Genomic DNA, 14359 nt, shown 5'->3' with positions numbered 1-14359 from the left:
GTGGGGGCGCACTGGAAAGGTTGGTAGGTGCAATCTCAGTGTGGGAAAATAGTGAATAGGGAGGAGAGACTCGTGGGGAGAGGATAACAGACGATAGTGGTTCCAAATAATCGTCTATGTACCTTTTGAAAGTAATTTTCACTGATATATCCCAAGGGGAAGGGAGCTTCCAAGCGTGGAGCTTTCGGTGAAACCCCAATTCCTTTTTTTTCTCAAGGTGCTCCTCTTTGAGCCCACTAAGGATGTTGAGGTCCCTTTTAGGGCTCCCCGGGAACACCTTCCTTTATAGGACTTGTTTTCTAGTTGGTTCTCCATTCGGTTCCTTCTGCATTCAAAATCAAACCTGCAGTTTCGGTACCGACAAGGGAGGACCCAAGAGTTCCTTCCGTCCAGGACCAGCCCAGTGGTCCGGTTGCTTGAGCTTTCCGGTACAGTAGTTGATCTTGGTAATGTTCCGTTCCCCTAATTCATCATCCCCGTCACCCTCACACATCAGAACATCCTGACTGCAGAGATGATATACCCTATTTTCCCGCTCTGTATCGGAGGTATGTACTCATCCTCTGATCCTACCCATAGTTCTTACTATCCCTAAAAGGATACAAACAATCAAAGTTATCCTACCTTCCATCCCCCCGGGCACGGTTTTAGGGCTGTGGCACTCCAAAAAGACAAAGTTCAATCATACACAGGGGACAATCGTAGTACAATTATCAGTACTCTTTTAGTCCTTCATAGTTCCTGGTGATTCTGGGTCCCAGCGTTTGCAGTCGCTCAGATGGATCCAGCGCTCTTGTCCTTCCACCTTGACTGCTGAAGGTGTCTGCAGGAGGACCTGGTGCGGTCCCTTCCACCGAGGTCCCAACTTTGGTCTTTCCCAGTCTCGGATCAGCACCCAGTCGCCAGGTTCGGGGTTAGGCCAGTCGCTGTCGTTTGCTCCCTCCTTATAAGCTTCCACAACCTGAGTATGGAGGAACTTCAAAGAGAGAGTTAATTGCCTACAATAGTGCTGTAATTCTTGTCCCATTACTTGTAAGTCCACTACGGGAGGGGGAGGTCTATCACTGTCCTAGGGAGTCCTGCCAGGTCATCCATAAACTATCTCTGCTGCGGTTAGTCCTGTCCCAATCTGGGGAGTGATCCGCATATGATATAATGCCAGCGGAAGCACTTTCAACCAGTTCTGTCTGGTCTCTAGGGTTAGTTTAGTCAATTTGTCCTTTAGTATCCCATTAACCCTTTCCACCAGTCCTGCCACTACAGGGTGGTGGGAGCAATGGAACTGCTGGTCTATCTTCAGTAATTCACAGAGTTCCTTATTGATCTTCCAGTGAAGTGCGGCCCATTGTCTGAAGACAAGCGGCAGGGGATTCCAAATCGTGGTATGATGCCCTTTATTAGTATCTTAACCACCGTACTTGCTTTGTTATTGGTGGTCGGAAAAGCCTCTATCCACCTGCTGAACACATCTACTATCACCAAGCAATATTTGTAACAGTGTACTCGAGGCAGCTCAATAAAGTCCATTTGTAACACTTCAAAAGGCCCTCCCGGAAGTGGAGTCCGACCTATTTCGCATTTGATGGATTTTCCAGGGTTTACCTGCTGGCAGGTTAGGCATTGCCTGGCTCTATCCTTTGCTGCCTTCTGCGTGTTAGGGCTCCACCAGGTTCTTAGCAATATTGCACACATTCCCTCCTTGCCCAGATGTGTATCAGTGTGCAGTTTATCGACAAGAAGGGGTAACCATGCATCTGGGACACATATATGTCCCGCCGGTGTCTGCCAGAGACGCGTTACAGAGTCTTGAACGCAATTGTGGTCGCGCCACAGGTCAATTTCAGCCTCGGGGCATCCCCCTGGGGCTGCAAAATGGTGGATATGTCAGGACCATTAGGGGGCCTGCGTGGTAGCAATGCACGCTGTTCTGTGCTCACTTCCCAGGGGCCAAGTAGGGATGCCACTTTCGCTGCTGCGTCGGCGCGGGAGTTACCCTAGGTCACCGAGGAGGCGTCTGTTAAATGGGCAGCGCATTTGATAATTGCCAATTTGGAGGGCAACAGTATGGCTTTAAGTAAGTTGGAGATATAATGAGAATTGGCAATAGGTTTGCCCATTGAGGTCTGGAATCCGCGCTGCGTTGAGAGGGACCTGAAGTCATGGGCGATGCCAAAGGCATAGCGGGAGTCTGTATATATATTTGCGCTGACTCCCGAGGCTAAAATGCAAGCCCTAGTAAAGGTGAACAATTCCGCCTTCTGGGCTGAAATGGGAGGTTTAAGGGCCGCTGCTTCTAAGGTCTGGGAGGGGGATATCACAGCATAGCCAGCCACCTGGTCGCCTGCAGGGGAGATTGAAGAGGATCCGTCCACAAAAAGAGTAAGGTCAGGGCTGGGTAGTACATGGTCAGAAAGGTCAGGTCGGGGGGGAGGTAAGAAAGTAGTTAAGTTCTATGCAAGAGTGAGGGGGGTTGGTTAGGAGTGTCGGTGGCTTCTGTAAAAAGGACGCTGGACTGATAGCAGAGCAATATTCAGAAGTAAGGAGAGGGTTCTGAAGGAGGGCAATCTGGTATCGATTAAGGCAGGCCTGGGTAAGATGTTGGGTACTGTGTGTAGTGAGCAGCGCCGTAATCATGTGGGAGGTATAAACTGTTACTGGCTGCTGAAGGGTGATATTAGCAGCTGCCGTGACCATGCTGTAGATGGCGGGTAATGCTTTAGTACACGGGGGAAAGCCCTGGGCCACTGGGTCCAAGGCTACGGAATAGTAGGCAACCGGACGGCGTTGGTCTCCGTGTGTTTATGCCAAAACCGCTGTTGCACAGTCTTAAGTGGGAATTGTCAGGTCAATGGAGGCCAGTCATTCCCGGAATCATGATCAAAATTAGAGTTGGGGTCTGGGGGTCCAGGGTGGACCATCGCCCAACAGCCCGTCAGTTGGCGAGCCACCGCGTTGCGCTTCGGCCGGGGCTTTGGGACTGGAATCCAGGAGTGCTGTGTGTTCCGCGAGCAAGTTCGGGTAGCAACATTTTCCGAAGATTGTGGGGTACCTGATCTGTCATTAGTAATAGTCCCAGGAAGTATGGAGGATGCCGGGACGGGGGCCATCAAGGGGGTTGATGTTGGGGTAGGAGAATAGTGGGGTGGTTTCGAGACCTGACCTGAAGGATCTGGTAAACCGGGTGGAGGAGGGAGTGGGATTTCTGCAGGGGCGGAAGGAACTATTACACCCTCGTCGGTTTCTTCGCTGGTGTCAAATAAAATCTGCAGTCCGGACATATCCAAAGGTGCACCTTTCCCAGTTGATTTAATTTGTTGTTTATCAGATAATTCACATAAGGCCTTTATAACCACATATGGTCGGACCTGGCCCTGATCATCGGTAACAGGGATGGTTCGGGTTTTTTTTTGGGCAATTTCTTCCCAGGATGTCTGTCTGGAACGCTCATTTAATCTGTCCACACATCAAAGTTGCTGGTGAACGCAGCATCTGCAGGAAGAGGTGCAGTCAACGTTTCAGGCCGAAACCCTTCGTCAGGACTAACTGAAGGAAGAGTGAGTAAGGGATTTGAAAGTTGGAGGGGGAGGGGGAGATCCAAAATAATAGGAGAAGACAGGAGGGGGAGGGATGGAGCCAAGAGCTGGACACGTGATTGGCAAAAGGGGATACGAGAGGATCATGGGACAGGAGGTCCGGGAAGAAAGACAAGGGGGGGGGACCCAGAGGATGGGCAAGAGGTATATTCAGAGGGACAGAGGGAGAAAAAGGAGAGTGAGAGAAAGGATGTGTGCATAAAAATGAGTAACAGATGGGGTACGAGGGGAAGGTGGGGCCTTAGCAGAAGTTAGAGAAGTCGATGTTCATGCCATCAGGTTGGAGGCTACCCAGACGGAATATAAGGTGTTGTTCCTCCAACCTGAGTGTGGCTTCATCTTTACAGTAGAGGAGGCCGTGGATAGACATGTCAGAATGGGAATGGGATGTGGAATTAAAATGTGTGGCCACTGGGAGATCCTGCTTTCTCTGGCGGACAGAGCGTAGATGTTCAGCAAAGCGGTCTCCCAGTCTGCGTCGGGTCTCGCCAATATATAAAAGGCCACATCGGGAGCACCGGACGCAGTATATCACCCCAGTCGACTCACAGGTGAAGTGTTGCCTCACCTGGAAGGACTGTTTGGGGCCCTGAATGGTGGTAAGGGAGGAAGTGTAAGGGCATGTGTAGCACTTGTTCCGCTTACATGGATAAGTGCCAGGAGGGAGATCAGTGGGGAGGGATGGGGGGGACGAATGGACAAGGGAGTTGCGTAGGGAGCGATCCCTGCAGAATGCAGAGGTGGGGGGAGGGAAAGATGTGCTTAGTGGTGGGATCCTGTTGGAGTTGGCAGAAGTTACGGAGAATAATATGTTGGACCCGGAGGCTGGTGGGGTGGTTACGGAGAATAATATGTTGGACCCGGAGGCTGGTGGGGTGGTACGGAGAATACTATGTTGGACCCGGAGGCTGGTGGGGTGGTTACGGAGAATAATATGTTGGACCCAGAGGCTGGTGAGATGGTACGGAGAATAATATGTTGGACCCGGAGTACGGAGAATAATATGTTGGACCCGGAGTACGGAGAATAATATGTTTGACCCAGAGGATTTAATCTGTCCGCTACTTTTACCCACTTTGTAATCAAATCTTTCCAATATTGAGAGCAATTTTGCTTCCAGACTTCAGTCACTGCTTTTTTGAATTTCTCTAGGTCCCAAGTTCCCCCCAATAGCCAATTCCACCCCCCCCCCCCAATCTTTTATTTAAGCGCACATTAAGACGTCTTAGATTCTTTTCTAGCTCCGGATTCTCCTTACACATCTTTCCGAGTGGGGTGGTAATGTCCCCCTTATCCAAAGTCTGACCCATGTTTATCACTTTACTCCCGTAGCCACTTCAAGGTCCTGACCTTTGCGTGGGGGATTTCCCCTCTTGACAACCGGTCTAAGGCTGGATGCAGTTTGAGTGAAATATCACCCGCCCCTCCCTGATTCTTTTACTGCAGTACTCGTGTGCGAGGCGACCTTAACTCAGTCACTCGTACAAAAGCGAGATTTCCATTAGTTCACAAGTGTACCCAAAACGTTTTTACAGCATCCGGATAGACTGCAGGGGAGAGCCACTTCCCCTGTGTTTGGCCAAACGTCTGCTCTGCTCTGTGCTGATCAATTTAATCCACACGCCCTGTCTCCTGCTACGCCAATTAGAATAGTTACCAGCTTCAAAATGTAATAGGTTACTGCCACTAACCTGCGGACCAATTTGCTGTACCACACAAAGAAGAAAAAATGTAATAGATCACTACCAATGATCCGCTGTCCAATTTATTAGCACCGGCAGGCTTTAATACTCACAATACTTCATCGGGAATCCTAACCCCTCATTGAGGTCCCGGACCTCCAAAACAAATCCTCTGCGCGGCCCCTGGCCTCGGAGTCCCCGACTCCCTGTTTTTCAGACACTATTTCTCATACAGATTCTCTTATCAGAAATCAATCAACGTTAAAACCACTTACCCTCGTGGCCTCTACCGACTGTGGTCTGTGGAGTCCGCTGAGCAGCTCAGCGGGAACCCTAAGGGGAACAAGCAATCAAAGGAGACCGTGAGAGGACCAGGGGAAAATCACCCCATGGGCCCGTCCGTCTCAACGGCGTCCAGTGGATCGCTAGTTCACTAACACCAGGGTCGCTGGAGGCTCCCGTTGGGACTCCTGGCTGGCTCGCCAAATTGTCCTTACCGATTCATTATTCAGTCGGAGAAAACACTCAGAGGCCACGTTTTTGCTCGATCAATTCTTTATTTAATTTGATCCGAGGAGAGGTAACCACCATACGCTTCTGCAGCATCTGGCAATCAGCTCTGCCTAGCACGAGTACAAGGTTACATTTATATCCAGAAAAAAAGCTTTCAGTTAGCACCTGTTTCCCCTGTCCATGCTTACGATGGTTTTGTGGTGAGCAATTTCATCATGGTCACAATAGCTTCACGTGCAGAGGTACAGGTCAGTAAGCACCTCTATTCTAAGAAATGAGCATGCAGTTGCAACATCCTAACCGTGCCCGGTTCTGTTGTCTAGTTCCCGCCCCTGCTATATTTTCCAGGTCACATACACCATTTAACCCTTCCTATCCCGTACTCTAACCCCCTTTTAACTTACACAGTGGTGCCATCTTAGCATGCGCACAATTTACTAACCCTAACTCATATGTCTTTGGAATATGGGAGGAAACCAGAGCACGTGGAGAAAACCCACGCAATCACAGGGAAAATGTACAAACTCCTCAAAGACAGTGGTAAGTATTGAACCCTGACTGCTGGTACTATAAAGCATTACACTAGTTGCTATGCTACTGTGCTGCTCTATTAGAGTACACTCTAAAACCCATCTTGTTCAGTATATTTCAGAGAAGGAAATCTGTCCATCATTACCTGGTCTGGTATAAACATGACTCCAAACCCATCTGTCGTTTGGGGATGAACAATATAACTCCATGATCCAGTGCTTGCTTTTTCGAAAATCCTGATGGTTTGACATTTCAAGCATAAAACAAAACAGAACAGTACAGCACAGGAACTGGCCTTTTGGCCCACAATGTTGTGCTGAACCAATTAAATTAGTAATCAAGTGGCCAGCTAAACTAATAATTTCTGCCTACACAGTACCCATGTCCTTCCATTTCACTCATATTCATGTGCCTATCTAAAAGTCTCTTTTAAAAAAAGTCTCATTGTATCATTGTACAATTACAATGCAAATGATTGCTTGTCAGTTTCCAAAGCATCTCCCTTAAGTGTCCTTCTGCAGTGAAATTGGCATCCTATATTCTAGAGACAATGGTATCTGATTACTGCAAGGTGATTATATGTAACTTTTTTCCCCAAGACTGAATGTCATGTGAATATCATTACATATATAGGAGCTCATTTGTATGTATGGCGTGTCCATAAGTCAGGTCTTTGTAACCCAGGGAGGGCCTATTGGCATGAACCAGAACTGGGGCTGGGAACACTGGGAATCAGGAATCTTGCTGGCCAGAGCTGTGTTGTAGAATACTTGAATATTTCTAGCTCCCTTTAAGCTCAACAGGTTAACTGGAATATTAATTAATTTACTGCGTAGCATGTCAAAAAATTGAAATACATGTGCATTTGGAAACATCCAATAGTCTGGAAAATCAATTTGATGTTGTTGATTATTGGAGTTTTACTGTTCCAGCCAAGGCAGACGTCTCAAGAAGGCATCCTTCATTAAGGACCTTCAGGATCTTCACCATCCAGGACATGCCCCCTTCTTATTATTACCATCAGAGAGCAGCTACAGCAGCCTGATAACCCACACTCAGTGTTTTAGAAACAGCTTCTTCCCCTCTGCCATCAGATTTCTGAGCCCTTAAACACTACCACTCTATTCCTCTTTTGCATTATTTATTTTAGTTTTTATTGTAAGTTATAGTACTTTTATGTCTTGCACTGTACTGCTACCACAAAATAGGTTGCACAATATACGTCAGCAATAATAAACCTGATTATGATTCACATCCTTTGGGAGGAGAAAGAGACACACACGTCCTTCAGGATATGAAAGCTTCAGAGAGCATGCAGAGGATATTTACCAGGCCTTGAGGGCATACCTTCTGAAGATAGGTTAAGTGAGCTAGGACTTTTCTCTTTGGAGTGAATGATGAGAGTTGGCTTGATAGTGGTGTACAACATGATAAGAGGCATAGATCAAGTGACTTGATCTATCAAGTGAAAGCCAGTGACTTATTTCCAGGGTGGAAATAGCAAATACAAGGAAGGTATAATTTTAAGGTGATTGGAGGAAAGTATAGAGCAGGGGCTGTCAACCTTTTTTTGATGCCATGGACCAATACCGTTAACTGAGAGTCTGTGCACCATAGGTTGGGAATACCTGGTATAGGGGGATGTCTCTGTTCTTTACACAGAGAGTAGTGGGTGCATGGAACACAGTGAGTAATCAACCCTGTTAGTTGAAAGGTTACAAACTTTAGCAAAAGTAACTTATAATCAAGAATATTAAGTTACATACTTCTTTACTGTTGCTTTTCTTCAAACCAGACCAGCTGGTGTGGCGAGCAGCTCGAAGCAGTGGAGCAGCCCCGACCTACTTCCGACCAATGGGCCGCTTCCTAGATGGGGGGCTGCTCTCAAATAATCCAACACTGGATGCCTTGACTGAAATTCATGAATACAATCAGAATCTGAAAAGAAAGGTATGTTTCTTTTTCCCCCACAGACTCGAGATTCTGTAGATGCTGGAAACAGACACAAAATGTTGGAGGAACTCAGAAATTCAGGCAGAAAGTATGGAAGGTAATAAACAGTCGATGATTCAGGCTGATATTCCTGAAGAAGCTTCTTGGCCCAAAACATTGACTGTTTATTCCCCTCCAGAAATGTTGCCTGACCTGCTGGGTTCTTCCAGTATTTTGTATGTATTGCTCCAGATGTGTATTTTGATGCACTTGGTATTTAAATACCTACTGCCAACATGAAAATTGACTGAACTAATTCCAGGAGGCTGATTTCAGACATTTACTGTTGATTCAAGGCCCTGGCCAAAAGATTTGGTTGGTGCTGGAAATACTCAGTAGGTCAGCTCCTGTCTGTGGGAAGCGAAACAGGGTTAATGTTTCTGATTAAAGTTGAAGGTTTTTTTTCTGTTTTTATTGTGATAGAGGCTAAGGGGGGTGCTTAGAGAAATTTATAAAATCATGAGGGCGTCATCAAGGTTGATAGTTCCAGGGTAAAGAAGTCAAAAATGTAGAGGACATAGCTTTAAGTTGAGAGAGGAAGGGTTTCAAGGGCAAAAACACGAAGAGATTCTGGAAATTTTGAGTAACGCACACACAGAATGTTGAGGGAAATCAGCAAGTCTGGAGGGGAATGAACAGTTGATGTTTCAGGCCAAGACCTTTCAAGACTTCAAGGGAATCTGATGGGCAACTTTTTCCATACAGAGAGCGGTATTTATATGAGGCTAGTTGCCAGTGCAAGTGGTAGAGGTGGGTACAATGATGGCATCTAAAAGACAATTGGTCAGGTATGGAAGGGTGGATAGGAAAGGTTTAGAGGGATATGGGCCAAATGCAGAAATATGGAACGAGCTCAGTAAGGAAACTTGATTATCAGGGACAAGTTGGTCTGAAGAGCCTGTTTTCCATAATATATGGCTAAATGACTCTGTAACTCTTTCCCCGCTAACTGTCTGCCCAGCGGGAGGAAGGAATATGTGGTATAGTACAAAGAAACTTGAGGACATGCATTGGGAGCAGACAGAGGAGAAAGTAGACCAATTCACAAACTACTCATTAGCCACTACCTTCCCCATTTGACTTTGAGATCCCACCTCAGAATCCACAAGACTAGAGTGGAAATACATTATCTTTAGAAGAGGAATAATGTACCACGGAGCCTTGGTTTAGAGCAGGGGTTCCAAACCTGGGGCCCGTGGGCCCCTTGCTTAATGGTGTTGGTCCATGGCATAAAAAAGGATGGGAACCTCTGGTTTAGAGAGATATGGGCCAAACACAGGTGAATCAAGTTTATGTTCAAGTCAATTATCATTCAACCATACACATGTATACAGCTAAAGGAGACAGTGTTCCTCCGGGACCAAGGTGCAAACGCAGTACATACAGTCACACACAGCTCATATAGTTACAATAGCACATACAGTCCCAGAAATCATATTAGCACAAGTCCCTGTGTGGCATGGCTGAAGATTGATTGTGTATGAGATGTAGTTGTGAAACCATGTTTCAGCAAGAACAGGCACGGAACAATTCCTCATCTCATCCTGGGTCAGCCACAGATGAAACCAAAAGGGAATAGCTGAGGTAGGCAACTTGGTTGACGTGGACTATTTCTGTGCTGTATAATTCTGTGACTCTGTTTACAGTTTTCTTTTGAGTTTTATTTGGAAGTTGCAATGTTAGGCAGAAAAGTAATCCCAACCAAGGGGAATCCTGTCCTCGATTTACCCTTTTATTGCACAAGGCAGAAATATGATAATATTTTAATAATCCTTTGAACAAGAATCGCATATAGATATTAGGATAATATATCTAAGAGGATAATCACAGTGGATTAAGACAGCCAGATTGCTGTGCTGCTATTAATACATTGAATGTGACTTATTTTGCCTATAGCAAAGTCATAAAGTCAGTAATAATTTGCTGAGTTCAAGTATGAAGTGTACTGTATTTTAAAAATACAAGAGATTCTATAGAATATGAAAATGTGCTGGCATTGGAGAGGGTCTAGAAGAGGTTTATGGGAATATTCTTGGGAATGTAAGAAATAAACATACTGTGTGAGGAGTGCTTGATGGCTCTGGACCTGCCCTTACTGGAGTTTAGAACAATGAGGAGGAATCTCATTGAAACCTGTCAAATATTGAAAGGCTTAGATATAGTGGATGTGGAGAGGATGTTTCCTATAGTGGATGAGTCTAGGACCAGAGGGCACAGCCTTAGAATAGAAGGATGTCCTTTTAGAACAGAGATGAGGAGGATTTCTTTAATCAAGGGGTGGTGAACCTTTGGAATTCATTGCCTGAGATGGTTGTGGAGGCCAAGTCATTGGGTACATTTAAACCAAAGATTGATAGGATCTTGATTAGTAAGGCAGGCAAAGGTTATAGGGTGAAGGAGGAGAATGAATTAGACAAGATGGAATGTGCAAGCAACTCAATGGGCCAAATGGCCTGATCGTGCTCCTATGTTTTGTGGTTTTAAATTTCTGGAGGAACTCAGCAAGTCAACCAGCATCTATGGAGGGGAATGAACAATTGACATTATGGGCCGAGACCTCTTTCCTTTATGCCCCTCCATAGATGCTGCCTGACTTGAAGCACCAATGTAGATTGGCGCATGGTGTAAATATTTTGGTAATATGCCCGAAATAGTGAGGAGAATAACACAGGGGTATTAACAGGGAATTTTATGAATAACCTACAGGAAGTGAGCATACATCAAATTCGGTTAAGAACAAGATGGAAATGAAATTGCACACAATTGTGTTGACTTTGACAGATGGTTCATCAGTATTTACTCTGCACTGTAGGTACTGGGAAAAGGAATTTTTGAGATCATTAGAGAACTTCATTCTCTGTAGATCTACACTCAGTAGCCACTTTATTAAGTATACCTGTACACCTGCTCGTTCATGTGAATATCAAATCAGCTAATCATGTGGCAGAAGCTCAGTGCATAAAAACATGCAGACATGGTCAAGAGGTTCAGTTGTTGAGACCAAACATCAGAATGGGGAAGAAAGGTGATCCAAGTAACTTTGACTGTGGAATGATTGTTGGTGCCAGCCGGGGTGGTTTGAGTTTCTCAGAAACTGCTGATCTCCTGGGATTTTCACACCCAGCAGTCTCTAGAGTTTATGAAGAATGATATGGAAAAACAAAAAAAAAATAATTCAGTGAGCAGTAGTTCCATGGGTGAAAACCTCTTGTTAATGAGAAAGGGCAGAGGAGAATGGCCAGACTAGTTCAAGCTAACAGAAAGGCAAGAGTAACTCAAATAAGTCATTGAATGCACAATGCATTGAACCTTGAACTGGGTGGGTTACATCAACAGAAGACCATGAACATACACTCAGTGGCCATCTTATTAGGTACAGGGGGTACCTGATAAGATGGTCACTGGGTGTACAGTATATGTGACAGTCTAAGGAAAGTTTAGCCCCATCAAGTAGCAGGAATTTTATTCAATAACTGATAGCTGCTGTATCAGTTAGAAAACTGTTTATGAAGCCTCTTTTAAGAGTCAAAGTCTCTTTATTTAAACTGTGTTCAATTTTCAGGGTAGGGAGAATCAGGTGAAGAGACTTGGTATCGTGGTTTCACTTGGGACAGGAAAACCACCGCAGGTACCAGTGTCCTCAGTTGATGTCTTCCGTCCTTCCAATCCCTGGGAACTGGCTAAAACGGTCTTTGGTGCCCGGGAGCTGGGCAAGATGGTGGTTGACTGTGTAAGTATAAAATATGCTTATATTTACAATCCTTGTTTGAATTTACTGTATTTAAGAACTCACAGCAGCTCTCATTTATAAGGCTGTTTCAAAAATTCAACCATAAGGCCATAAGAATAAAGCCATTTGGCCCATTGAATCTGCTCCATCAGTCCATCATGGTTGATTTATTATCCCTCTCAACTTCATTCTCTTACCTTCTTCCCATAACCTTGACACCTTTACTATTCAGGAATCTATCAACCTCCACCTTAAATATACCCAATGATGTGGTCTCCACAGACAACTGTGGCAATGATTTCCATCCATTCACCACCTTCTGGATAAAGGAATTCCTTTTCATCTCTATTCTGAAGGAACGTCTTTGTATTCTGAGGTTGTCCTCACTGGTCCTAGACTCCCCACTATGGGAAACATCCTCACAACATCCATTTTATCTAGGCCTTTCAATATTCAATAGGTCTCAAGGAGATCACCCCTCATTCTTCTAAATTACTGTACAGCCAGTTCTGATGTCTACAAAATTCCTAATCAGTGATGTATTTAACCCTGGTGCTCCAGTTTCGTCTCAAATCTGAAAGCATTGCGTGGTTTGGAAGGTTTAGTTACCACTGCAAATTGCCCCTTGTATATGGGTAGGAAGTAGAATCTCGGGGAAGTTGAGAATGTGAAGAGAATAAAATGGATTATCGTAGGATGTGTGTGGATAGGTACTTAAACGTCAGCATAGACATGGGGGAGGAAGATGAACCACATGTCTCTGTGACTCATCTTCCTTCAACACTATGAATATACACTCACAAACAACAGAAAATCTGCAGATGCTGGAAATCCGAGCAACACATACAAAATGTTGGAGGAACTTGGCAAAAAAGTACAGTTGAAGTTTCGGGCCAAAACTCAAATATGCATTCAGTGGCTATTTTATTAGATACACCTATACACCTGCTCTTCAATTCAAATGTCTAGTTTGACAATTATTTTGCAGAAGCTCAATGCATAAATGCGTGCAAATCTGGTCAAGAGTTTCAGTTGTTGTTCAGACCAAATATCAGAATGGGGAAGAAATGTGATGTAAGTGACTTCAACCATAGAATGATTGCTAGAGGGACAGGGTGGTTTCCTAGTGATCTCCTGGGATTTTCACACAAAAGAAACTCTGGAGTTTCCAGAGAATGGTGCGAAAAACAAAAAAAAAACAGTGAGCAGTGGTTCTGTTGGCAAAAATGCCTTTTATTGAGAGAGGTCAGAGGAGAATGGCTAGATTGGTGTGCAGAAGAGAAACTGTACGTTACAGCAGCAGAAGACCATGAACATACACCCAGTGGCCACTTTATTAGGTACAAAATGTATTTAATAAAGTGGCCACTGAGTGTAAAAACCTAAGACTCTGGATCAGTAGGAGGCCATTCAGCCCTTTAACGTCTGCTGTCCAACAATATTGTGGCAGATCTTCTAATTGATATCATTTTCCTGCCCTTATCCCATATCCCTTGACGTAATGATGGGGAGGCACATTCAAGGTCTACTGGTACATTCACCAGTGTCCATAAAAGAAGAAACTCAGTCTTTGCACTTTTCTAGTTCACTGCATTTCCCTTGAAACTGTCTAAGTCCAGACTGCAGGGTCAACCCGAAACATGGACTGACAATCTCCCTCCACGGATGCTGCCTCACCCACTGAGTTCCTGCAGCACTTTGTTTTCTGCTTCAGATTGCAACGTTTGCAGTCCGCTATTCTTGATGAGTAAGGGAGTCAGCAATAAGCCCAGACCCTGCAATCTGGACTTAGACAGAACTGGGTTGAGAGGGATAATAAATCAGACATGAAGGAAAAAGAGGACAAAAAGTACCAATAATAAATTTTTAAAAAGTAAATAAATAATACTGAGAACAGGAGTTGCAGAGTCCTTGAATGTGAGTCAATAAGCAGTGGAGTCAGCTCAGTGGTGAGGAGAATGAAGTGAGAAGAACAAATGCATCCTTTGCACTGGTGCATGGCAGAAGACAGCCCCTTAGGCCCACAATGTTGTGCTGAACTAATTAAGCTAGTAATTAAATGCTGAAGTAAACGAATCCCTTCTGCCTCCACAATGTCCACATCCCTCCATTCTCTGCATATTCATGTGCCTATCCAAGAAGCTATTAAACACTTCTATATTTTCTCTGTCTCTAGCAACCCCCAACCCCAGCATCACATTCCAAGCACTCACCACTAAAAAGAAAGCTTGCCCCCAACATGTCTCCTTTGAACTTAATTGGCTGTCGACTCTATCAATGCCAGTCATCATTTTATAAACCTCTATCAGATATCCCCT

The 14359-nt window shown here is 44.9% G+C and overlaps 1 protein-coding gene across 2 annotated transcripts in view; it reads left to right on the top strand.

The window, feature by feature from the left end:
* The window catches only part of pla2g6 (phospholipase A2, group VI (cytosolic, calcium-independent)), a 138342-nt gene that overhangs the window by 109721 nt on the left and 14262 nt on the right, over window positions 1-14359 (top strand). For both annotated transcript variants that reach the window (XM_072272009.1, XM_072272008.1), the window contains 2 exons: window positions 8115-8269; window positions 11874-12041. In XM_072272009.1, the coding sequence (XP_072128110.1) occupies window positions 8115-8269; window positions 11874-12041 (323 nt within the window). The remainder of the gene's footprint in view (window positions 1-8114; window positions 8270-11873; window positions 12042-14359) is intronic.

Source organism: Mobula birostris, chromosome 11, assembly GCF_030028105.1.
Source record: "Mobula birostris isolate sMobBir1 chromosome 11, sMobBir1.hap1, whole genome shotgun sequence".
NCBI classification, from domain to species: domain Eukaryota; kingdom Metazoa; phylum Chordata; class Chondrichthyes; order Myliobatiformes; family Myliobatidae; genus Mobula; species Mobula birostris.
Note: the sequence above shows the minus strand (reverse complement) of the source record. Positions and strands in the feature narration are given on the sequence as shown.